Below are 27500 nucleotides of genomic sequence, written 5' to 3' on the forward strand. Positions count from 1 at the left end.
CGTTGCTACACCCTGAACAATAGATATAGGACATTGAATGGGCCATAATAATGTCAATTTAGCAATAGAATTTAAAAAGTTATAGCCCTGCAAAGAAGGGGAACTTCTCCATAGACAAATAGAGCTGGCTAGGGATGGTAAATTATGATGATGGCGATCAAAGTGTTAAATACAATTTAAGATTGTTTTTAAAAGTGAATCTTTTTAAGAATTGCGTTTTCAGAATGCTCATCAATGTTACTAAAACACATGTAGCTCGTACAGAATGCTCATCAATGTTACTAAAACACGTGTAGCTCGTACAGAATTCTCATCAATGTTACTAAAACATGCGTAGCTCGTACAGAATGCTCATCAATGTTACTAAAACAGCTCGTACAGAATGCTCATAAATGTTACTAAAACACATGTAGCTCGTGCAGAATGCTCATCAATGTTACTAAACACTTGTAGCTCGTGCAGAATGCTCATCAATGTTACTAAAACATGTGTAGCTCATTCAGCGCTCATGTGGGATCGTTAGACCTGTAGGTAGCGATGTGTTTTCACATTTACATTTCCTGTAGTTTTCATAATTGCTGCAGACAGATACACAGACACACACACACACACAGACACACACACAGACAGACAGACACACACACACACACACACACAGACAGACACACACAGACAGACACACACACACACCGATTGGACCGATTACATGATCTCCCCCAGGCTTTCGCCTGGTAGAGATAATAAAGCCTGGCACAGTCATCTTTATACAAAGCATGAGAGAGTTATTCATAACACCACGACACTCCGGATACAAGCGTCATCTCAATGACAAAATGTAAATGTAAAATATAGAATGATGTGGTCTAAAATAGCCTTGAATCAATTTCACCATAGCTTTAAAAAGAAAAAAGCACACAAAATAAACAGAAGACGTTTTGTATAACATGGCTGCAGCTACACTCATGCATGACATATATTGATTTCCTTCCGGATTATGGCTCCTTTAAGTTTCTTTTTGAAACTGTCCTTGTTTTCCGTCCGATTAATATGTAATGGGATCCTATTCCAATATGTTATGGCTCTATACATTGCCGTTTTCTTTAGAGCGTTGGTTCTAGGCAGAGGTAGGGTAAAGCGACTACATGAAGCATGTCTGGTATTATGGTCATGTCTTTCATTGGTGGATAAAAGCATAGAATATAATTGAGTGGGTTTACCCAAGGTACAAATGTTCTTTAAAAACCTAATCAAACTGCATGCTAGTCTCTCGTCCACCCTCATCCACGACAGTCTAGCATGCATTCCCTCCACACTATTCCTTATAGAGCAGTGAAGAGTGAGTCTGGCAGCTCTATTTTGAATGAGCTGGGGTTTACTAAGCTCTTGCTTTGAGGCGCTAGACCAAATTGCTGGGCAGTAGTCAAGATGGGAGAAGACTAAAGATTGTACTACCATTTTAATTGTTGTATTCGTTAGGAGGTAAGCATTTATTCGTATTATGGAGATGTTTCTACCCATCCTGGTATTAATCTGGGTAGACCAAAGTAGTGCCTCGTCAATAGTTACACCCAACAATTTGGCCTCCTTCACTTGTTCAATACCAGATTCAGATTCAGATTCAGAGTATTTATTTGCCACATAGAATCATACAATCAGAGTTTCTTCATTACACAATCATAATTATCATTCCATGGACAAAAGAAGCAGGAAGAAGAATAAATCTTATAGTTACCTGCCCCTTATTCCTAAACTAAACAAGTATTTACTTAATGGTCGGCGTACAACCGAATTTGCACAAATAATAATTTATACCATTATACAAGAAACACACAATCCACAGTTAAACAAGAAAAATTTAAATAATAATAATAATAATAATAATAATAATAATAATAATAATAATAATAATAATAATAATAATAATAATAATAATAATAATAATAATAATAATAATAATAATAATAATAATAATAATAATAATAATAATAATAATAATAATAATAATAATAATAATAATAATAATAATAATAATAATAATAATAATCATAATAATAATAATAATAATAATAATAATAATAATAATAATAATAATAATAATAATAATAATAATAATAATAATAATAATAACAACAACAACAACAACAACAACAACAACAACAACAACAACAACAACAACAACAACAACAACAACAACAACAACAACAACAACAACAACAACAACAACAACAACAACAACAACAACAATAATAATAACAATAATAATAATAATAATAATAATAATAATAATAATAATAATAATAATAATAATAATAATAATAATAATAATAATAATAATAATAATAATAATAATAATAATAATAATAATAATAATAATAATAATAATAATAATAATAATAATTATTATTATTATTATTATTATTATTAAAAAAAAGAGAACAAAAAAGAAAATATCTCACTATTCAGATCACATTTGATTTTCATACTGACTCAATTTTTTATTTTTATAATTTTTTTTGAATTGATAAACACTATTACATCCCTTAAGCTCGCTATGGAGAGAATTCCACATCTTTACACCAATAACTGAAGGACACATCTGTTTAAGTGTGGTACGTGCAAACTGATGTTTAAAATTGTATTTTCTCCTACTAAACTCACTTTCTAAATGAAAAAGATTTTGTAGTTTTTCTGGCAGTGTATTATGTATTGCCCTAAACATAATTAACATTGTTTGAAACTTAACCATGTCTTCAAGTTTAATTATTCTAGATTTATAAAAATGTATTTGTGTGTTCTCGATAACTCACTTTATGTGTGATTCTTACAGCCCACTTCTGTAGTATATATAATGGTTTTATATTGGTCCCATAAGTATTCCCCCATACTTCAACACAATGACTGATATAAGGTGAGATGAGTGAACAGTAGAGTGTTCTCATTGCCTCATACTCTAACACATCCTTTACTTTATTCATAACAAAAATACTCTTGGACATCTTTTTTTTAACGTGTGCTATGTGCGATTTCCTTTTTTGATCCACTTTTTCTCCCATTTTCTATATTTTCTCCCATCCCAATTTTCGTAACATCCAATTCAACCCTCCCCTGTCACGAACGCTGTTTCTTGCCTCCCACAAGCCGGCTGCAATGTGGACTAAGTCATACATAGCACAAGTCCCCTCCGGTACTTGAGGTAATAGCAGTCGCATCTTTTCACCTGCGCAGCTCGATCTCTCAGTGGCGAGGAGTAACGCGTGGGAGGCTCATACTGCCCCCGACACTTCCTGATTCTACTGCGCAGGCGCACCAACCGACCTGTAGGAGTCGCTGTCCACAACGCCCGATCCCCACCCATCAGTTTCCCACCCCCTAATACGGCCAATGTGTATTAGTACGGACGACCAGCTAAACTGAAAGCAAATGTGGAGCGCTGGGCTCGAACAGGCAAGCCCAGCGTCTCCAGATTTCGTGGCGAGCGCCTTGCCCACTATGCCACGTAGCCGCCCTGCTATGTGCGATTTCCATGTTAATTTATCATCCATAATCACACCAGCGTCTTGTAATGAGAGACTCAAGTCTATGCTCCGACCTTAAGCCATATTTAGAGCCAAGTATAAGACATTTTGTTTTTGCTACATTTAATTTTAGTCTGTTTTCAGTTATCCAATTCAAAATCATAAATAATTCACTCTGAAGTATCTTATTCACTTGTTCTGTGCTCTCAGCGGATGCATATATAGTTGTATCATCAGCATAAATCGCTATACCTGCACTTTCCAATACATAAGGCATAACATTTACAAATATAGAGTAAAGGAGGGGTCCAAGACAACTTCCTTGGGGAATACCACACTGGAGTGTTACCATATTTGACATGGAACCATTAAATATAACACATTGTTGTCTATTAGACAAGTAGCTTCTCATCCATTCCATGGCAGTGTCTTCAAACCCATATGTGTATAATTTCAATAATAGGTCATCATGATCTATGATGTCGAAAGCCGCACTGAAATCCATGAGCACTGTACCCACAACTAACTTCCTATCGATCAGTTGTAGCCAGCTATCTGTAAGAGATGTTAAAGCAGTTCCTGTAGACTGTATCCTACTTTGTATGCATGCTGGAAATCAAAATTTATGTTGTTTTCGTTGAAATACTTTTGAATCTGCTTGAACACAATTCCTTCCAATAACTTACCTATTACTGGTAAAATACTAATGGGCCTACTGTTTGAACCTGTAAATGGCTCTTTACAGTTCTTTGGTAGTGGAGTTACTTTAGCTATTTTTCAAGGCTGAGGAAAGACCCTCTCTTCAAAACATAAATTAAATATATTGGATAGTGGCACTATTTTGCAGATTTTTGTAGCAGTTTTCCATTCAGATTATCAACACTGCACGGTTTATCTGGTTTAAGTGCTAAGAGGAGCTTTTCAATATCATTTGGACGTGTGCTCCTGAATTTAAATCGGCATTTCTTGTCATACATAATATGTTTTTTAATTACAGAGTCTGACAGCTTACCACTCATTGGCAACATTTGATTTCTAATTGTGTTTACCTTGGAAACAAAGTAGTTGTTGAAATGGGTTGCAATGTCAAATGGTTTAGTGATGAATATACCATCTGACTCAATAAATGATGGCCTTTCCCTGGACCTTTAATTCCCTGTTCTCCTCACTTCTCCAGCCCCCACCCTCGCGCTCGTTTAGCCTCGTCTGCTCTTCAGCAGCCCACACCCTTGGACTATCTGTCAGTATCTGTTTGATTGGTTCGTGCCGAACACACTCTTCTAGTTCAAGTATCAATTACCTTCACGCACCTGATGTGTATTCTAATTAGCGCCCCTGTGGGCTTTAAATACCTCGCTCTTCCCCTCAGTCCTGGTCGGGTCGTTCCGTATCATATCTCTATCAGCAAACTCCTACGGGAGGTTCTCAATCTGTAGGCTCCTACGGGAGTTTCTGTTTCTGTCTGTTATGCTGTTTCATCTCCGGCGTGAGATGCGCTCAAGCCTTCGCCACCTGTCGCCGTTTGCCTGGAGGGAGACACTGTACTGCGCTCTCTAATCCTCTACGGGAGGTATTCCAGTGTTCCACTCCAGACCTCCGAGCCAGACGCGCTCTTCACTCCAGACGCGCATCCAGACGCGCATCCAGACGCACTCCAGACGCGCATCCAGACGCACTCCAGACGCGCATCCAGACTCCGCGCCAGACGCGCTCTTCACTCCAGACGCGCATCCAGACGCGCATCCAGACTCCGCGCCAGATGCGCTCTCCGTACCGGCGCGTACTCCAAGCAGACGCGCACCACTCAGACCTCCGCGCCAGATGCGCTCTCCGAGCCGGCGCGCTCTCCTCCAGACGTCTAGCCTGCGCGCTCCTTCTCCATCCCTGTAAGCAGCTCCAGCCCTCGCCCCCCTGTTGTCCAGTCCTTCTAGTCCTCCTAGTCCTCCCTGTCCAGTCCTTCTAGTCCTCCTAGTCCTCCTTGTCCAGTCCTCCTAGTCCTCCTAGTCCTCCCTGTCCCCAGCCCGCCTCCGCGGGCCTCTGTCCCTGTCTCCCCTCTCTAGTCCTCCTAGTCCTCCCTGTCCAGTCCTTCTTGTCCTCCTAGTCCTCCCTGTCCAGTCCTCCTAGTCCTCCCTGTCCAGTCCTCTCTAGTCCTCCTAGTCCTCCCTGTCCAGTCCTCCTAGTCCTCCTAGTCTTCCCTGTCCAGTCCTCCTAGTCCTCCCTGTTTTCCTGCCCTGTCCCTTGCCCTGGCCCTGTCCGTTAGCCTTTCCCTTAGCCTTCCCCTTAGCCAGCTCGCCTCTTAAAGGCACTGTGCCTATTTTCCCAAGTTCTTGTTTTCCTGTATTTTGTGTTCTCCCTTAAAGGGACAGTGCCGTTTTCTGTTGTTTTCAATAAATGCCCAGTTCTTGGCTTACTCTCATACCTGTCTTGTGTTGTGCGATTGGGGTCGGTTACAAACCATAACAGTTTTGCCCATTTTATTTCTACCCATAGCTTCATTCAATGTTTTCCATAGTCTCTTACTGTCCCCTTTACACTCCTCCAATCTGGTTTGATAATAATGTTTTTTCTTCTGCCTATTCATTTCGGTTATTTTGTTTCTCAATGAGCGGTAAACTTTCCAATCTTCTGGATTCTCTAATGCAATAGCTACTTTTTTCAGTCGGTCTCTTTCTTTCATGCAGTTTTTCAATTCAGGATCCAGCCAGGATGTTTTGATTGCTCTGACGGAGAGCTTCTTTACAGGAGTGTGTTTGTCACAGACATCTGTAAATAATTCCATAAAGGTCTCTAATGCAGCCTCTGTATGCCTTGTTTCTAGCATAGTATTCCAGAGTACATTTTTTCATTCATCATTAATAAACTCATCCTCAGAACATTTCTTATATATTCTTTTATAAATTATTTGTAATTAAGAGACACTGAAAGAAATGTGTTTTACATGCATGGGTTCTTAAAATAGCCATAGGTAAAACAGGGGGTGGTGTTTTGTCAACGAATAAAACACATTTTCTTCAATTGTATCGCTCTTTCTGCTACTGACCTCTGCCACTGATTTGTACACACTACACCCATGCAGTGTTTGTTGTGCCCAAACCTAGAGCTATGTAATCGTTGATTCTACAGCCACTACACCCACCGTCATTATTACATTACATATTCTTTGTCCTATGATTTTATAGAGAGAGAGACAGAGAGAAAAAACAGGGAGGAAAGAGAGAGAAGGCAGTGAGAGAGAAAGCAGTGTGAGAGAGAAATAGAGAGAAAAAACAGGGGGGAGAGAGAGAGAAGGCAGTGAGAGAGATAGAGAGAGAGAAGGCAGTGAGAGAGAGAGAAATACAGAGAAAAAACAGGGGGTAGAGAGAGAGAAGGCAGTGAGAGAGATAGAGAGAGAGAAGGCAGTGAGAAAGAGAGAAATACAGAGAAAAAACAGGGGAGAGAGAGAAGGCAGTGAGAGGGATAGAGAGAGAGAGAGAGAGAGAGAGATAAGGCAGTGTGAGAGAGAGAGAGAGAGAGAGAGAGAGAGAGAGAGAGAGAGAGAGAGAGAGAGAGAGAGAGAGAGAGAGAGAGAGAGAGAGAGAGGGGAGATAGAGAACATGTCATGTCATCTTCAATGTGTCTATCGTGGCACTTGTTTATGTGACTATGTATGATTATTACTGTGTGTGTGTGTGTGTGTGTGTGTGTGTGTGTGTGTGTGTGTGTGTGTGTGTGTGTGCGTGTGTGCAGAGAGAGAGAGATAGAGAGAGAGAAAGAGAGTCAGAGAGAGAGAGAGAGAGAGAGAGAGAGAGAGAGAGAGAGAGAGAGAGAGAGAGGGGGGCAGATGGGGTTCCAGCAAGTCAGACAGCATAGGCTACAAAAATGAGAAAGGCAGACATTCCTGCAGAAGAAGTGATCAGAAAAGCCACTGTAGAGCCCGCCCCATTTGATGATGATGATGGTGACGGTACACTGGACTCAATGGTGAATAATTAACTATATGCACATCGACAGTGGGCTAAGTGCAGAACATTAAAGCAAGATAAGCTTCTGATAGAAGCCGAAGGTTAGCCAGTGATATAATGCTGACACTTGTGCGGAGGTGAAGTGTGTGCTGGCTGTGGGCTGTGAGGCCGAGCCAACAACTCAAGAGCCCTCCAAGGTGAAAATGAATTCATTCAATCTCCTTCATTCACTTCAGTAAAATGGCAATGCTATTCAGTTCCACTCCTGCTGTAATGAATAAAATAACTGAAAGTAGAGCTAAATCAAATCAAATGTATTTGTAAGGCCCGACAACACACGTTAATGTCCCGTGGGCCGGACACATCTTCTTTAAACAAGAAGTCAAGAAGAAACATCACAATAAATCAAGAACAAAACAAAAAACCTAAATAAAATGTAAAATAAATAAACAGACATAAACCACGTGAAGGTAAGGAAAAACTCCTAGAATCATTCAATTAGGATGGACCAAAAATGCACTTCCTGTAAAAAATCATCTGGATTGTCTCTTTTGCTTCTGTGTGGCCAGGGATGCAGAGGTGTCGTGAAGTGTCACTTCTGGAGCAAGCTGGCTGTTCACCATATCAGAAGGGCAGAGCCTGGCTGTTCACATCAGAAGAGCAGAGCCTGGCTGTTCACACCAGAAGAGCAGAGCCTGGCTGTTCACACCAGAAGGGCAGAGCCTGGCTGTTCACACCAGAAGAGCAGGAGCCTGGCTGTTCACACCAGAAGAGCAGGAGCCTGGCTGTTCACACCAGAAGAGCATGGAGCCTGGCTGTTCACACTAGAAGCCTGGCTGTTCACCACATCAGAGAAGGAGCCTGGCTGTTCTCACCAGAAGAGCAGAAGCCTGGCTGTTTACACCAGAAGACCAGGAGCCTGGCTGTTCTCACCAGAAGAGCATGGAGCCTGGCTGTTCACACCAGAAGATCAGGAGCCTGGCTGTTCACCCCAGAAGACCAGGAGCCTGGCTGTTCACATCAGAAGAGCAGGAGCCTGGCTGTTCACACCAGAAGATCAGGAGCCTGGCTGTTCACCCCAGAAGACCAGGAGCCTGGCTGTTCTCACCAGAAGAGCATGGAGCCTGGCTGTTCACACCAGAAGATCAGGAGCCTGGCTGTTCACCCCAGAAGACCAGGAGCCTGGCTGTTCACATCAGAAGAGCAGGAGCCTGGCTGTTCACACCAGAAGGGCAGGAGCCTGGCTGTTCACACCAGAAGAGCAGGAGCCTGGCTGTTCACATCAGAAGAGCAGGAGCCTGGCTGTTCACACCAGAAGAGCAGGAGCCTGGCTGTTCACACCAGAAGAGCAGGAGCCTGGCTGTTCACACTGATCGGCTGAAGACCGTGGGCCGGCTATGAAGCTCCGCTGATATGAATGGTCCAATTGATCCATATGGCTCAAACATGCTCAGTTTTTGAAGAAAGGGAGAAAAGAGTGTCTAGAGTGCCTCCACAAATTAATGTCATAATAAATAAACACTTAAAATCAAAGTCCCCAGCCTTATCAGAGAGAGAGAGAACGAAGACCTCGTTCAAGGTAAAGTGCCTGTGTGAACCACAGAGGAAGCTAGTTTAATAACCCATTCATTGACCCACGGTGTGGAAGGTGGAGTGACCCGCCCTCCCTTATTTTGGGTTGAAGAATGCATTGCCGACATACGTGAGAGGTCTATCCAAAGACAAGATGTCCATTTAGCCTTATTCTTCATTCGGTAATAGAGTACTAGCAGTAACAAGGGTTTTAATGCCTTGTGTAGTATTGACGTTAATGATGGTTTAACGGCACAATCGTTTTTACCGGAGAGCATGAGAGTGTGTGCGGTTGCATTATGTGTGTGGTTTGTGGCTGTGTAATTGATTGCTCTAATGTCACCCAGGGCTTACCGAGCGTGCCTAGAGTGACACAGGCGTAATTAATCCGCCTTGTTGTCTTGGAAGACTGGCGCGGGAAATGGAACAATGGCGTGTTGCATTGTGCGGGTACAATGCATCCGCGCCGCAATGACTTCGCATTATGGTCCACAAACCATCTCTAAGCAGATCACAACAGATTGCTTGCAATCGTCCATTAATGGAGTTAACCTTTCCAATGAAGAGCATTAGTGGATATGCAAAGGTGAACCCAGAATCATTTTTAATTATGGTAGCTTGGAATACATGAATATGACATATTGACACAGTGTTCTAGCTAATGCAGTCATCCAACAACTACGATTCAAGGTACACACAATCAATCAATCAATCAAATTTATTTATAAAGCACATTTCACATGACGCGTGTCAACCAAAGTGCTGTACAGAGGGTAAATACACAAGATACATATAGACAACAATCACACTCCGTTTTATGGGAGGGCACACAGGCAAACACATAGAAAAACAGGGCATGAGTCAGTGAACGGGAAAGGCTAGTAGGTAGAAGTGGGTTTTGAGCCTCGATTTGAAGACATCTATCGAGGGGGCGAGCCTAATGGAGGTGGGGATGCTGTTCCACAGTTCAGGGGCTGCGATAGCAAAGGCACGGCCCCCCCTGAGCTTGAGGTTAGACCTCCGGACTGTCAGGAGCCTCTGATCGGCTGACCTGAGGGACCTGGTGTTGGAATAGGGGGATAGGAGGTCTGAGATGTAGGAGGGTGTGTGACCATTAAGGGCTTTAAAAACAAATAGGAGAACCTTAAAATCTATCCTGTAGCGTACTGGGACACACACAGACACACACACACACACACATGCACGCGCACACACACACACACACACACACACACACACACACACACACACACACACACACACACACACACACACACACACACACACACACACACACACACACACACACACACACACACACACACACACACACACAGTTGACTCACAGCACTCTCTTGGTCTCCCTCCTGCGGACGATGAGGCCAAAGGGCTTGTGTGAGAGCTCCAGAGTGCTGCTGATGGGAGAGCGCTGGCCGTGAGAGGCCCTGTTCACGTGCTCATGAGGGACCTCAAACCGCTCCTTATGGGCGTCTGAGATCTGGGGAGGGACATCGCACACCTCAAACAGTGCTTGTGTGTGTGTGTGTGTGTGTGTGTGTGTGTGTGTGTGTGTGTGTGTGTGTGTGTGTGTGTGTGTGTGTGTGTGTGTGTGTGTGTGTGTGTGTGTGTGTGTGTGTGTGTGTGTGTGTGTGTGTGTGTGTGTGTGTGTGTGTATACCTTGAATCGTAGTCGGTTGGATGACTGCATCTCAGCGTGAAATGAGAGCTCCTCTATGTCTGCCCCGAACAGGGAGGGAGCAGCCATTCTCTTTAGGCGGCCATTCATTACTGCAACGAAATACCAGGAATAGAGAAAATACATAGAAAATCAATAGTGGTATTAATAAAATTATGAAAATGCCACAATAAATTATTCCTTAGAGGATAGTCCCAACGCAGACTGCTGGGCTGGACAATGTTGAAAGTGAGAAGCAGACAGAATCTATATATATTTAATGTTTACTGTATATTATTGATATATATATTAATTTAACCTTTATTTACCCAGGGTAGGTTCTCTGAGCATGAATATTATTTTTCAGCAACACCCTGCTTTACACTCACACAGTTCATTGCCCAGTACAAACACAGCCTGACACTGTTGGCCAATGAGCAACTCCACTGGAGCTGTTCGGGGTTAAGTGCCTTGCTCAAGGGCACTTCAGTGGTTGTTATGGTTATTCATTCCCCGCCCAGATTCTTCCTGTCGGGCCGGGGGATTGAACCACCTTTAGGCCACCGCTGCCCCAATAGTACAATGATGATAATTCTGGCAGAAAATTGTTTATTGTGGAATATCAGGATGTCAGGAGTGTCATTACTAACTCTCTGATATCCTTTACAACTACTGACAACTGACGGACTGACTGATGGACCAATTTGATGACAATGGAAATTCATTTGAGCTCTAAGAATATTTTTTTTTACAAAAGTATAGGGTTAAAACAATCTCAATCACAATGTGGGGTATATACATATTAGAATCCTGAAGAGTTATGTAGTTAGCACATTAGTTTATTGGAACCTTCCTTATTTTCCATGGAGTATGGATTTACATTTCTTTTACATAAACAACCCTTCAACACAGTCACAAACAGTCATACAGAAAATACAATTAAAATTGCTTATTGATTTGCCATCAAGTGTCCTAAGTCCTTGTCAAGAGCTCAGTCAATCGACTATAGAGTGAAAACATTTCTATTTCTCATTTCCCGGTGGTAGGGCTATCCGTTTGTGTACATTTGGACTCCACAAATCCTGCGGTCGGGGTGAATTTCTTCCCCTTTAACTAGACGCAAATCCTAGGTCTGAAAGCCTGATCTGCTCTGTATCAAGCCATCTGGGTTGATTTCATTTGGCAATGTAACCCCATATGGCTAAATTAAAAATCTCCTTGGTTTCCTTGGAGAAGTCCGGCGCTACACGGACGGGCTGGTCGTACCGGTTCTGAGGAATGCATTTCAAGGGGAGCGTTTCAATTGGTGAGCAGATGGATGGCGTAGCGACTTGAAATGTGAGCTTCTGAGATCCAGATGGCACGCCAGGTTACTGGCATGATCAAAGACCGCAACAGACCACTGCATTTGGCTCACAAAGCTAATTGAGCTTCTTGTTTACTCAGAGCTAAGTTTAAGCCATTTACTTTCCACCTCTGGGTAACATCATCCGCTGAATACATTAAGTACCGCAGACGTACAGTATATCATATATACCATATAGCAATAAGTGTGGAAAGGTGAAAGTTGCACTTTTCATGTTCTATTACAATCTCTTCTATAAAAAAAAATTCAGGAGGTTTTAATGTAAATTCTCAGCTCATGTTATGCTTGTCTATAATGATGCTACTTTTATGCTCAGTTTGTCTATTTTGTGTCTACATCACTGCTGTGAAGCACTTTGTATGAAAGGTAAACATTTTGGTTTATTATTATTATTATTATTATTATTATTATTATTATTATTATTATTATTATTATTATTATTATTATTATTATTATTATTATACGTGGTGAGTTGGTGAGTGTTGAGTGTATTCATAGTTAATTAAAGACTAGTAGAGACTGAGTACTTTCTTATGTGATATATCACATTCTCACTCTGATTTGATTTTACAATTTCAAATACAGTACATGTGCATGGGCTGTCCAATAGAATGTCAAGTCAGAGTCATATGTCCCACCATATCCCACCATAGTCAGGACAGCTGAAACCTGACCAATGATCCACCGTCGACTAAAAACACACACGTTTTCAATGAATATATCAAATAAAAGAATGTATTAAATAAATAAATACTAACCTTCGTACTGTCTTTTACTATCATGCACTTTGCTACTGAATTATATACATATATTACTACCTATAATAATGTCAGCATATACCTAAGTAAATGGAAGATTGCTCCACTTCTACAAGGCCATTTGCATGTTCCTGAGTTGTACACTTCCTGCTGACTTGTTGTACAGAACTTGTAAATTGCTATGGATAAAAGCGTCAGCTAAATGACAAAATCTAAATCTAAATATAATCGTATGGTTCTGCATTGCAAGGGTTAATTTTGCATGTTTGAAAATCACTGAAGGAGTGCCCTGTAATGTTCTGATTGATGTCCGTTGTTTATTGTGGTTAACAGACCTTGAGTAAAGTCTCAAGTCATTCTGATATTAGAAACCATTGTTGAATCTTAGCCTCTGGCTGTTTCTCTCACAGCTGCCATTTCCTCTGAACAGTTGCCACATCAAACAAACCATTAAAAAGAAAGAAATGAAACATATGAAAGAAAATAAAGAATTAAATAAGAATTCGATAAAGGTAATTGAAAGTGTTAGCTGAAGATTGCATCAACAATTGGTCAATGTCTCCGTCGATTTCAGGCAATGACTGAGTGCACATAAGGTAGTGTAATCGAGCGGAAAATAGGAAAACCTGGACCTTTAATGGCACTTGTGTTTTCTTCATATGTGCCTTTTTTCAGAGAAAGCCCACGCCTTAGGCAGAGAGATGGAATGACAGGTAAAATACATGGAAACTGTGGACAAATAATGTATGAAAGCAAGATTGCCAGAGAGAGAGAGAGATTGGAGAGAAGGGAAGAGAGTAGAGGACACAAGGTGAGACAAGATGAGAGGAGACGAGAGGAGAGGAGAGGAGACGAGACGAGACGAGACGAGACGAGACGAGACGAGAGGAGACGAGACGAGACGAGACGAGACGAGACGAGAGTAGACGAGACGAGACGAGACGAGACGAGAGTAGAGGAAACGAGACGAGACGAGAGGAGGAGAGGAGGAGACCAGAGGAGAGTTGAGGAAAGGAAATAAGAGAAGTGAAGTGAAGTGAAGTGAAGTGAAGTGAAGTGAAGTGAAGTGAAGTGAAGTGAAGTGAAGTGAAGGGAAGTGAAGTGAAGTGAAGTGAAGTGAAGTGAAGTGAAGTGAAGTGAAGTGAAGAGAAGAGAAGAGAAGAGAAGAGAAGAGAAGAGAAGAGAAGAGAAGTGAAGTGAAGTGAAGTGAAGTGAAGTGAAGTGACGTGACGTGACGTGACGTGACGAGACGAGACGAGACGAGACGAGACGAGACGAGACGAGACGAGACGAGACGAGACGTGACGTGACGTGACGTGACGTGACGTGACGAGGAGAGGAGAGGAGAGGAGAGGAGAGGAGAGGAGAGGAGAGGAGAGGAGAGGAGAGGAGAGGAGAGGAGAGGAGAGGAGAGGAGAGGAGAGGAGAGGAGAGGAGAGGAGAGGAGAGGAGAATCTTTCATACCGTATGGGTTAGGCGTCTCCACTGACTCCACCATGTATCCGTGATTGGTGGAGAAGAAGCACCAGGGGACATGCCTCCCGTCCAAGGGACCCCAGCAGCATCCTCTCTGCGCACAGCCTCGCTGTAGAGGGTCATCATCATCATCACTCACCATCATCAATACATATTATCACCATTATCAGTTTTGTCACCACCTCTACCACAATCATCATGATCATCATCATCAACAGTCAGCTAAATGACTAAACGACTAAATGTAAATGTCATCATCAATACCATAATCAATCAATATTATTTTGCCATCATCATCCTCATCATGATTATTGTCCCCTACTCTACCACCACAACCAACATTATTGACAGTATTATCATCATGAGGTTATCATCTCCATCACCTTCATCATCACTGCTACTCTGAAACATGTACCTTGGAGGCTCCGGCGTCAGGGAAACAGTCCACCCTCTCCGCCAGGGCGATGGTGGGACACTGAGGGTCTACTACATCTGTGGTTTCTGTTATTGAAAGGTCATGAAACACAAGCAGACACATGTTTGTTCCTTAAATGGCGTATGCCTCCCCCTCACATTTCCCCTGGAGCAGATTCAAAGTTGAGAATAGAGAGCCTGATTTAGGAACATGTGCATGTTCTTTATCTGCTGATTGAAAAGCATACTTTGAGCTACAGCGTGTCTGCAATGAGCAATTGATTCGTACCTTAGACACTGTGTTGCTAATGCAAGGTCATCAACTTTAAAAAAGGTAATATTTTAAGTCCACATAATTTGATATCTTCTGAGACCTTGACATATACAGTATCTTCTCATTTCAAATAGCAGTTCTGTTAAAGGGTTAAATCCCAAAATGCCATCCACTATGATTGCTGCTATGGCCCCATGGTCTAATTTAAGACTCATTTTTATCTGCACTTGTCCTGCCATATTGCTGCTTCCTTGATATTATTTTACGGCCCATAAAACAATAACAAAGAATAACAAGGAAGCAGCAATATGGCCGACATATTGCTGGCTTTGCAAGGCCCTAGTGGGGCTCGATTTCAAAGCAACAACAAATATACGGACATCATTGGAAACTAGACTTGAAACGCACTTATTTTTTTACCACAGGGAAGTTTGATGTTGGATTTGTATTGTGTGTGCTAGTCCACGCTTTTGTATGCGATTGAGTGTATACATGGTCCACATCTGGAAGATCTTGAATATAGCCCCTTTCAGAATAAAGGCTCCAACGCCCAGTCTATAGTCTCATCTGGTGTTTCTCTGTCTATAGCAGGGGTCTCAAACTCAATTTACCTGGGGGCCGCTGGAGGTAGAGTCTGGGTGAGGCTGGGCTGCATCAAATATTCCACAAAAAAAGGGTTTCAAGTATTCCAAAAAAAGTACAACTGATCCAATCTTCTCAATCTTTAGCAATAACATTTCAGAACATGAACGGTTCTTCAGAACATGAACGGTTCTTCAGAACATAGGCTTCTCAGTGGTGTCAGTGGACTCATCCATAGCTATGGAAATGCACTGTGCATTTTTTGATTCTATCACAAAGCTGTTTAATCAAATCACCAGCCAGTATTTCAGTTATTCTGGTTGCTGTGCTATCTGAGGGGGATTTGCTTTTGTTTGCCTTCAAATCACTTCAGTCAAACATTATTTTATTATGTATGCATCAGAGAATGACTTCTTGTGTTTAGCCAAAACCCATGCCACTGAGTGAGGACTTGGTTGCTTTTTCTCATTGTGACATAGATTTAACAATAATTCTGCTTGCAGCTTGATATGATGATTTCATTCCATTTATGTTTGTGGTTCTTAGCACTGAATTTTGAGGAAAGCTTGCATCAAAATAACTGTGTTTTGTTTCGTAGTGGCATTTCAAATTGCCACTCTTCACAAGAGCTACCGTTTCTTGGCATATTAGGCACATTGGTTTGGTGCTGGGAGGATGCACGCATATTTTTCAGTCCATTCACCTTTGAATTGCAGCTCTTTTCACTGTCGACTTTTCTTTTACTGGCCACATTCCATATTTTTCTACTAGCTGCCTGCTGGCGAAACTAGGCTACTAGCTACATTTATCTCACGGAGATAAAACTGGGAACGAGGTTACTAGCTACAGTACCTGCAGATTAGACTACCTGTAGTGTAGATGCGCTGTCAACTCTTGCTCTGACTCGGACCGTTGAAAGAGACGACACGCATTCCGTGAAGACCCGCCCTACGCTCTGATTCGCAGACTGTGGGTGGGGGGGGAAACGCTGACGGGACGCTGAATGTGATTGGACCAGAGTAGACAGACACAGACAGTGGATCAGTGCAGCCGGACATGCAGAGCACTGCTTGCAGTCGCAGAGGAGATAGCGGAGAATTTTGAGGATGCCTGCCATACGCACTGGGTGACAGGATATATTTTCCTTCCACTTTACTTGGTATCACTCCGGAATCACGTTTCAACCAAGTCACTAACGTAACGTTGCTGTCATGAGCCTGCGCTATGGTAGCCTACAAGTGATCAAATAAATAAAACGTCCAACTCGCGCAACGACGCGGCAAACAGTTGCGCGCGGGCCGCACTAACACTAAACTTTGATGTAAAGTAGGGGGCCGCAAAATATCATCCAGCGGGCCGCAATTGGCCCGCGGGTGGCGAGTTTGAGACCCCTGGTCTATAGTAAGTCTATAGTCTCATCCTGTGTTTCTCTGTCTATAGTCAGTCTATAGTCTCATCTGGTGTTTCTCTGTCTATAGTTGTCAGTCTATAGTCTCAGTGTTTCTCTGTCTATAGTCAGTCTATAGTCTCATACTGTGTTTCTCTGTCTATAGTCAGTCTATAGTCTCATACAGTGTGTCTCTGTCTATAGTCAGTCTATAGTCTCACCCTGTGTTTATCTGTCTATAGTCAGTCTATAGTATCATAGTGTTTCTCTGTCTATAGTCAGTCTATAGTCTCATACAGTGTTTCTCTGTTTAGTCAGTCTATAGTCTCATCCTACGTTTATCTGTCTATAGTCAGTCTATAGTCTCACCCTGTGTTTCTCTGTCTATAGTCAGTCTATAGTCTTATCCTGTGTTTCTCTGTATATAGTCAGTCTATAGTCTCATCCTGTGTTTATCTGTCTATAGTCAGTCTATAGCCTCATCCTGTGTTTCTCTGTCTATAGTCAGTCTATAGTCTCATCCTGTGTTTATCTGTCTATAGTCAGTCTATAGCCTCATACAGTGTGTATCTGTCTATAGTCAGTCTATAGTCTCGTCTGGTGTTTATCTGTCTATAGTCAGTCTATAGTCTCATCCTGTGTTTCTCTGTCTATAGTCAGTCTATAGTCTCATCCTGTGTTTATCTGTCTATAGTCAGTCTATAGCCTCATACAGTGTTTATCTGTCTATATTCTTCTTCTCATCCCTTCACCCAATAGATTTCTGTACGTGTCACATAAGAAGCAGAGAGATGCTAGCTAACGTGCAGCGTTCACAAGATGATACCTGAACCTCATAGTTCCGAGCACCATCCCGATTTACAGTATTCGTCTGAATATAAGACGACCCTGATTATAAGACAACCCCTCTTTTTCAAGATTTGTTTTTGGAAAAATGCTTTTTTTTTTTTTACGATTTATTTTTTGGCGTTTTATCGCTTTATTACTACTGGACAGTCCAGTAGGGAGAGACAGAGGAGAAACGGGAAACAGAGTGGGGGGAAGACATTCGGGAAATAACGACGGATTCGGGAATCGAACCTGGGTCGCCCGTGTCGCGGCTGAGCGCGCTATGTGGTTCGCCACTGCGGCGCCCCGGAAAAATGCTTTTTTGAAAACCACGGCATTATTTCCGGCGTTGGCTGCCTGGTGTGATCACAGCGCATGCACATCATGCACACAACGCCGGAAATAATGCAGTGTTGACCAGTTTATGAAAATTATTTAAAATGTGTATTAGCAATGCAGAGCTTTCAAACCATCCCGTATCTCTGTCCGAAACCCTCCTGCAACTGTGAGTACCTTTGAAACGTCTCTGTGATTCTTGTATAACGAACGGTTCGGTCAGAACCAGTCATTCAGGGTAAATCTAGGTTGGTTTCCTATTGAGGAGCAAGTGACTGTGGATTCACTCGGTGCATCACAGTCACGAAAGGGGCTAGGTGGTTGATGGTGGTTGAGAAGTGAGAGAGAGAACCCTTCTTCCTCTTCTTCTTTAGAATTTCCGGCAGTGTAGACGCATCGTGGCGTATTACTGCCCTCCGCAGTTCTTTTGATGAGCTCTTCTTCTTCTTTCTTCTTTTGAATTTCCCGCAGGCGTATTACTGCCCTCCTCAGTTCTTATACTACGCTAGTGGTATGGTTTCCATAGTTAGGCCTCTGGTAAATCAACTTTTGATTGTTTACCCTCTTCTTCTTCTCATCCTTGCCTGTCCAATACTAATAAATACAATAACGCTATATCCTCTGATACAACTCTGATGCTTGTAAGTTCTCTCTATTTATACACTGTGGAGCGCAGTTCTGGAAGGTCTGCTATGACATCACTGCAGCATCCTCAAACCTCAAGACCGTTCCAGAACGTTCTAGCCTGTTCTAACCGGTTCTACTATGACATCATACTGAAGCTTAACTTGAATTACACTATGACACGGCGGCAGTTACACTAGGTGTTCTGCGTCTGCCCCCCCCGTGCCAAACAAGCAAGCCAACCTCTTGTTCGCGCATGAGCCCGTTATAATTACACTACTGTCGCTATTTTACAATGAACTATAATGAATTACGGTTCATACAGAACACGCGCCAGTGTCAGGAGTAATGCATGAAAGCTTATTTCCACGTTGAAACTAATGCATGAACTGAGGAGCGCATATGCCGTAGTAACGATATTCTACCACTGGGCGTCAGCTACGCATGCTCCGAGCTGTGCGTAGACATAAGCACAAAGTCAAGTTCACGTTCAAATTGATAAATCCCACACTTTGCTTAGAAATGGTCGTACGCACGGGTTAAGCACATATCTGTGCGTACGCAACATTGATAAATGAGGGCCCAGCTGGAATGACCTTCAGTCAAAGTTAAAGTTGGAAGTTATTCCTTCCCTTTACGGAATATAACATTAGCTTGCTAACAGCTAACTTGGCCCATCATCATTTTAGTTATAAGCTATTTGTACTACTCTTCCTCCCTCCTGTGGTGTCAAACCTGGAGATATTGACAGTATATTATATTGTGTGTCTAACCTGGAGATATTGACAGTATATTGTTTGTATAACCTGGATATATTGACAGTATATTGTCAACATACCTTGCTCTCTGGTAGGACCAGGGTGCTACAATAATCCTTTGACATGCTGATATTTCATGTTTTTAACTAGCTATAAGCATTTAGTTAGGTTTGACCCCCTTGTTTGCATATTACAGCGCTGATTGTTTCCTCTCTGGAGGGTGTGGTTTTCAGAGTATGATGTGTTGTGTCTCCATGGCTGCTCACATGTAGAGCAGGTCTCCTAATCTACCCCACAATGCAAATGATCGAATCTACCAATCTTTAGACATGCTATGTAATGTTACAGCTAACACTAGCTAGTGTTAATGAAAGATGATATTTAACAGTAGCTGTTAGCTGCACCATTTGATAGCTGTCAATCTAATTGATTAGTTCAAATCTTTGGAACTAATAGCATTAGTGATAATGCTAGCTAATAGAGGATGTTAAGAAGCTTTGCACTGTGGGGTAGATCAGGACTGATGACATTGTCGCATGGAGGCAGCCATACTAATTACAGTCCCCCATTGGTTGAAGTGATGCACACACTTGCTATAGTAGAATGTCTATACAGCTGTAAACCCCATTAACCCTGTAAAGCCCAAATATAGAAAAATATTAGCAACATTTATTTTTGCCTTACAGATGTTGTTGTAGGAGGCCTCTGATGCAGAAATGAAAGGGTTTTCAAAATGTTTACATTTCCGTACGTTTTTAGGGACATGGCAACATTGGCCCTAGCTGACAGCAGAATTTCTGTATTTGTACTCAGATCTGTCTGAACAAATATACAGAACAACTAAAGGTTATTTTGCATGCAGGTTTGATTGCTTACTTAGCCCCATAACAATATATCATTAATAATAATCACACATCAGTCATATTTCTTTATGAATAGATATATATATATTTTTTTATACTTACATTTTTATTTTCAGTTTTTTGATTTACAAACAAAACATCCACATACAATAATACAATTGGCGGTCAAAATTATAAACGACAGTACAATAGAATTCGATAGATAAGAACTAAAAGATATAGCTGATATTAGAAAAATTAGTATCAAAATCAAATGACGAGTTGACCTAAAATAAATTAATAATAATAATTTCTTTTTTTCCTATACTCTTCCCACTTCTCCCATTTTGACTCAAACTTCTCGTCTTGTAGCCTCAGCCTATATGTGATTATCTCCATTTCCTGTATCCCACCCACTATCTCTGTCCATTGTTCCCTCGTCGGTGCTTCTACTCTATACCACATTTTCGTCAGTGCTTTCTTGGCTGCTACTAGTAATATCTTAATCAAGTATATATCTTTCCCCTGCATTACTTCCTGTGTTAAGTTCCCTAAATACAATACTTGTCCTGTCTGGGGTATTTCATATCCTACTATTTCATTTATTATCCCTCCTATCTCTTCCCAATAGTTCTTTATTATCTGACATCCCCAGAATATGTGTGTGTGGTTTGCTATTTCCTGTCCACATTTTCTCCAGCATGGTTTCTGTGTTGGTGTATAGTTGCCCTGTATTTCTGGGTTATAAAAAATCGAATTATGTTTTTCCACCCAAACTCCCTCCATATCCTTGACCCTGTGGTTGTGTGTTGTATCTTACATATGTTATACCATTCTTCTTCTGTTATCTCCGTTTCTAATTCCTTCTCCCACTTTTCCTTTATATATTTGGTTGTGATGTCCTTGCTGTCCATTATTGCCTGATATAGTGCTGATACCCCCCCCCCTTCCTTCCTTCGTATGCTTTTACCATTATCTTAATTATCCCATTCTGTTCTTTGTCTTTGTCTAGTTTTATTTCTTTGTTGTAGTAGTCCCTAATCTGTAAATATCTAAAGTGGTCGCTATTCTCTAGTCCGAATCTTTCTTTCAATTTTTGTAGAGTCTGGATCTCCCCTCCTTCTGTTATTGTACATATTGCTGTTATGCCCCCCCTCCCCCATATTTTGAACCCATGATCTTCTTTCCCTGGTTTAAATTTGTGTGTCCATACTTAATGTAGATTACAAGATGTATACATCGATAATATCCAAAAGATTTGAGACATTTATGCCAGATATTATAGACGAAGACCAGACCGGATTCATTAAAGGAAGAAAAACACAGGACAACATAAGAAAGACAGTGCAGATAGTAGAGGAGATACAAAAAGAAGGAGGAAGTGCAGTACTAGTTAGCCTGGATGCAGAAAAAGCATTCGACAGTGTAAGCTGGATATTCCTATATAAAGTATTAGAGAAATTTGGACTAGACAAAAACGCGATGAAAACAATTAGGGCATTATATCAAGAACCAACGGCAAGGATTAAAGTAAACGGCAACCCGACGGACCGGATCAAACTAGAGAGGGCTACAAGACAGGGCTGTTGTCTTTCGCCGACACTCTTCGATATATTCATCGAACCACTGGCTCAACTAATTACAGACCGAGGACATCAAAGGGGTGGAGATAAGGGGAACAGAACATAAATTAGGACTGTTCGCAGATGATGTGATAGTATATATGAGACAACCATACACAAGCTTCCCGACACTGATGGATTTACTGACAGAATATGGATATTACTCAGGATATAGACTTAACGTAACAAAGACACAGACCTTAACATTGAACTACACCCCAACGACAGAGTTCAAAGACAAATACAAGATTAAATGGGATATGGACAGGATCAGATACCTAGGAGTGAATATTACAAGAGGGGTGGAGGGACTATACGATGCAAACTATACACAGATTAATCAGAAAATCAAGCGAGACCTAGAAAGATGGACAGTAATGCCTCTAGACTTTAGCTCAAGGATCGAAATTATAAAGATGAATATATTACCAAGGTTACTATACCTATTTCAGGCTCTACCTATATTAATACCACAAAGCCAGTTCAGGGAATGGAATAAACAGATATCAAGATTCATATGGGGGGGGAAAAGGCCAAGGATAAGATATGTGACTCTACAATTACCAAAGGAGAAAGGAGGAATGGCAATACCTAGTTTAGAAGATTACTACTACGCAGCACAGCTGATAATAGTAACATGTTGGTGCAACGAGAACTATGAAGCCAAATGGAAAGACATAGAAACAAAAAATGAGGGACTCAAAGTGCAGGCACTAATAGGAGACAGGGAGCTATACAGAAGAAAGGAACAACTAATAGACCCAATTACCAAATTCACTATAAATATATGGAACAAGATAGTAAAGAAATACAAGCTAGAAAAAGAAACCAAGATACTGAGATGGATAACGCACAACATCAAAAAGATTTATTTTTTTAAGTAATAATAATAAAAAACAGGATAAGATTGTATTTACAAAACATAAGTTCATCTTATTCCCAGTGTTCAGCCATGTTCTAGCCTACTAGCCTCATTATTTGTATTCTGTTCATTTCCATTGATAGGCCCAAAAACAGCTACTGTATTGTCCACTGAAAAGCAAAGACGAACATCACACTTGCTGCACTGCGTGTTGGTGTATCCTTTATTGCAGTGTCTGCAATTTGGTTTGCAGTGTCTGCAAACTCCTGAGGATGGTCTCTTCTGAGCAGTCAAAGGGCTCCTTGTTATTTGGCTCCCATTGCCTGAAGGTGGTCGTCTTCTCGTTGGTTTGGTTGGTTGGAGAGTTGTGTTCACCTGATTAAAACAGAGTCAATTAAGATAAATGTTAGAAATACAGGTAAAAAATATTACAAACAGTGAAATATAAAAAAATATTGCAAAAGGTAAATAGTAGAAATGCATTCTCACCAGGATGAGAGAGGATGCTAGCTGTACCTGAAACAGTCTCCTGTTCAGTATATTGTCCCTAGATATCTTGAGAGCTTTGCAATCCCACATGTAGAGGAGCCAGGCATTGATCACAGTGAGGATGATGGTGTGCCAGAAGATGTACATGTACCAGCAGCGGGATTTCATGGGGAACTTGTATTTGGCTGTAAACAAATCCAGTATAACAAATCCACACCTGCCATGTATTTGTTGTAGGCACCCACAATGTAAGGCCTCTCAACTTCAATGTAGGTTTTGTTGGCTTTGTTCCAGCGTCGAATCTCCTGCACAGATTCTGGTCCAGCAAAGGATGACCCAAGTGTGACCGCCCTGTTGTCATACCATTTGACAGCACAGCTGTTGTGTTTCTTCTCCATTCTGTTATCAAAGCTTCCTCTCCCCTTTTTCTTCAAGCTCTTCTCGTCTTCAAGGTTACAGTTGGGTAGGCGTACCTGCCTGGCTGTTCCAACGTAATTAATTGCACGATCAAGGAGCTTCACTACCAATGGGACAGAGGTGAAGTAGTTGTCTGCATAGATCTTGTAGTTCCGACCTTCTGGAAGTGTAGAGGCAAGCTTCATCACCTGACAATCCAAGTTCAGATTTGGCTCGTATTCCGCTGACACTACCTTGGTACACATCAAAGTCACAGATTATGCCAGAAATTCCAGCTCTCATCCACACTTTGAACCCCCATGGTTGTGGCTGGCCTCGCATATTGGTGGATGCTGCTATGAAAGGAATCATCATCTCATCCACAGAGTTGTGCTCTTCTGATGAGACCCTTCTCCTGCAATGGTGCTGTGCTAAAACAAAGTTAGGGGAGAAAGGCCTGGCTATGTGAGACTAATCAATACAGAACACATCAGGGACTGTTTTCTGAAACTAACAGTCAGAACACAAAATTGTTTCTACGGCTTTGGCAGGTCTCCATGTGACAACACTCATATGTCATGATGAACCCGGGTCCCTGGGCAAGTCAATTGATTTTGGGAACCTGTGCCGCTTGGCAAGATGAAATGTTCTTTTTAGGCCTCTGCATGAGAAAAGGTTTAAGAACCCTATTGGCCCTATAGGAATAAACAGAACTTTAGCCTTCTATGAGGTTTTGGCTTATAGTTCCAACTAGGGCTGCGCAATTAATCGTAAAAAGACCCCAATCTCGATTCATAGACCTATGCGATCTCATTTCTAAATGACGGCGATTCTGATGTATTTGCATTTGCGTCAAAATGGAGATCAATTGCATTAAAAACACTTGCTCCTATTATTCTCTCTTCCTCACTCACAACGCTCACTGCCGCTGCCCTCCCCACAATGCCCCTCCCCCAGGCTACTCAGCTGAGTAAACAGCTGAGCTCATAAACAACACGGCACGTGTTGAACGAGCAAGACAAAACATTTTCAAGCTAAAGGAAAAAAGAAAGAAATGAGCGACACTGACGAAAATCCCGCTGGTGAGGGAGAGAGTGATGTATCCATTACTGTGCTTATACCGAAAAAAGGAGCACATTCCAGTGTATGGAACTTTTTCGGGTTTAATTAAACCTGACGATGATGTACAAGGAGGAGTCATACTTTGCAAGCAATGCTTTGGCACCATCGCAGCAATGCAAGGTAACACGATCAACCTCTACAACCACCTCAAACGTCACCATAAAGTCGAATATGATTTAGCAATGAAGGAGAACCACATCACAAAATCCCAGCCGTCAGACCACACAAGCCTCAATAACGCAAACGTTATACAGTGCATCGTCATATCCATCAAGTCAATCAACACCGTTCAAAACGAGGGGTTTAAGAAAATGATCAAGACGCTAGACAAGTGCTACTTAATACTTTTCAAATGTTGCATTGTCTGCTCTGTACACCCAGTGTCGAACGACAGTCGAGACATAACTGTGTGATAATGTGATGAGGTTTTATTTGTATTATTATTTATTCTAAAGCTGTAACTGAACATTCTATTTCATGTTAAAACCATAATTGAACATTCTAAAGCCCTAAGCGAACATCCTATTTCACTCTGAACATTCTAACCGAACATTCATTACTGATGAAGCAATCACACCTAAATGTGTATTCATACATTTTACATTCTAGTTTTTTTTATGTTCAGCAGCATTTAAGTGAATCACTTTGATTAAGTGTTCTAAAATAAGAGAGGAAAAGAGACTAGTTATTTTGTATGTTACAAGAGACTTTTAAGTTTAAGTCAAGCACTTTGTTATAAGTTAAGATATAAGTTATCTTAAGTCAAGCACTTTGATATATGTTATGTCAGTGTTTCTCAACTGGTGGGTCGCGACCCAAAAGTGGGTCGCGGGGCCATTTTGAGTGGGTCGCGGATGTGTGTATATATTCTCAGCTCTGGTCCAGCTGAAGACAAAGCAGAGGAACAGATTGGACATTGAGCATGACCTCAGAGTTGCTTTGTCTACCATCATCCCAGACTTTGAGACTCTTGTCAGGAGCAAACAACATCCCCAGTTATCCCATTAGTTCCCTGGGATGTTAAGCTAAGAAGTCTGCTAAGAAGGATATATTATTTATTATTATTATTATTATTATTATTATTATTTTATTTCATTGTGTTTTCAGCCGTAGTTGCACTTTTGTTGCAACCCCAGTTATCCCATTAGTTCCCCCAAACGTAGGTATGTTATGTTAAGCTAAGAAGTAGGAAGCATAATTATTTATTATTATAATTTTATTTCATTGGGTTTTTAGCCCTAGTTGCACTTTTGTTGGAACCCCAGTTATCCCATTAGTTCCCCCAAACATAGGTCTGTTATGTTAAGCTAAGAAATCTGCTAAGAAGCATATATTATTTATTATTATTTTATTTCATTGGGTTTTTAGCCCTAGTTGCACTTTTGTTGCACTTTTTTGTGTTTATTTCATGTTTCTAACAGTGCATGAAAGATTGTGTATTACTGCAATTATTTTTTTTGATAAATCATAGTGGTTAAAAAATTTGGGTTGCGACTTAATGACTAAGGAAAATGTTGGGTCCCGAGGCTAGACCAGTTGAGAACCACTGTGTTATGTTGTCCGTTTAAGAAAGTGCAATAAATGTTTTTATAAAATAAAAATAAAAAAGAATCGTGAGAGAATCGTGATCTCAATTCTTAGGGAGGAAAATCGTGATTCACATTTTAGCAAGTATCGCCCAGCCCTAGTGCCAACCCAACCATCTGCTAGATTTTATATATGAACTATAAAACTATACCATGAATAGATGTGTCACAAATCGCTGACCCACACAATCAATTCAAGTCATAGGACACAGCGGGGCTGTATGCCACCACCCAAATGGTGCTGTAACCCACCCAAGATTAGTTTAACCAAACCTGGCACCCAACCTTCCAGTGACTTCCCTGCATGGACAGGCTATAAATACGATCACTAGCTGCATCACAAACCAGAATTCTCGTCAATTTAGCTATTTCCCAACCAACGTGCATTACCCATGTGGCACTAGAGACTAGACCATGCTACAAGCTAGAGCAGATGGTACATGTTGTCTAGACAAAGGCTCTCTCCCATGTGCACACTCGATGTGCAACAGGTGCACAGCCACACCTTCTCCCAGGTATAATTAGCTTGACCCAGGGCATGTGTGGCTGCTTAATCCACCCACACACCACAGCCCTGTTGTGCGAGCTCCAGGTACTGCCAATACTACCAAATGACCTCCATGACCCAATGTCTAGATAGATAGCAGTGAGAGCTAGCATATCACCAGGGCTGTCAAGTGGGCACCTCCCTTCACTGGTGTTTCATTAACTTAGGCCCACAATCCCCTAGGAAGGCTCATGTTAGCTCCAGTGTCCTAGAACCACCCCCTACATGCTAGCTCTCACTGCCCAGGATAGCCACATGCATAACTTCCTTGTGCTATACTCATGTGAAAACAAATATATTCATACACTATATGCTGACTTGTAGACCATAACACTAGGTATGGCCTCAAGTTAGTGCTAACTAGTTCTTGTCGAGAAGTTTTTCTCCCAAATCTACCTGCATCTCCCAATCATTCGCTCCCTTTAGCTGACCTGACTCGTGCCTGCGTACAAACCTACCTCTTCTACATTTCTCTTCCTTATGGATAAATTGACTGGCTGCACTCTCTACCTGATTACATCCTGAATTC

The 27500-nt window shown here is 41.4% G+C and overlaps 1 protein-coding gene across 1 annotated transcript in view; it reads right to left on the minus strand.

Moving 5' to 3' along the window:
• The window catches only part of si (sucrase-isomaltase), a gene marked incomplete at its 5' end in the record, with an annotated part of 323712 nt that overhangs the window by 289737 nt on the left and 6475 nt on the right, over window positions 1-27500 (minus strand). Inside the window, 4 exons of the mRNA XM_084309006.1 lie at window positions 10375-10526; window positions 10706-10815; window positions 14291-14411; window positions 14718-14803. Of these exons, the coding sequence (XP_084165132.1) occupies window positions 10375-10526; window positions 10706-10815; window positions 14291-14411; window positions 14718-14803 (469 nt within the window). The remainder of the gene's footprint in view (window positions 1-10374; window positions 10527-10705; window positions 10816-14290; window positions 14412-14717; window positions 14804-27500) is intronic.

Source organism: Notolepis coatsorum, assembly GCF_963971535.1.
Source record: "Notolepis coatsorum genome assembly, chromosome: 1".
NCBI classification, from domain to species: Eukaryota; Metazoa; Chordata; class Actinopteri; order Aulopiformes; family Paralepididae; genus Notolepis; species Notolepis coatsorum.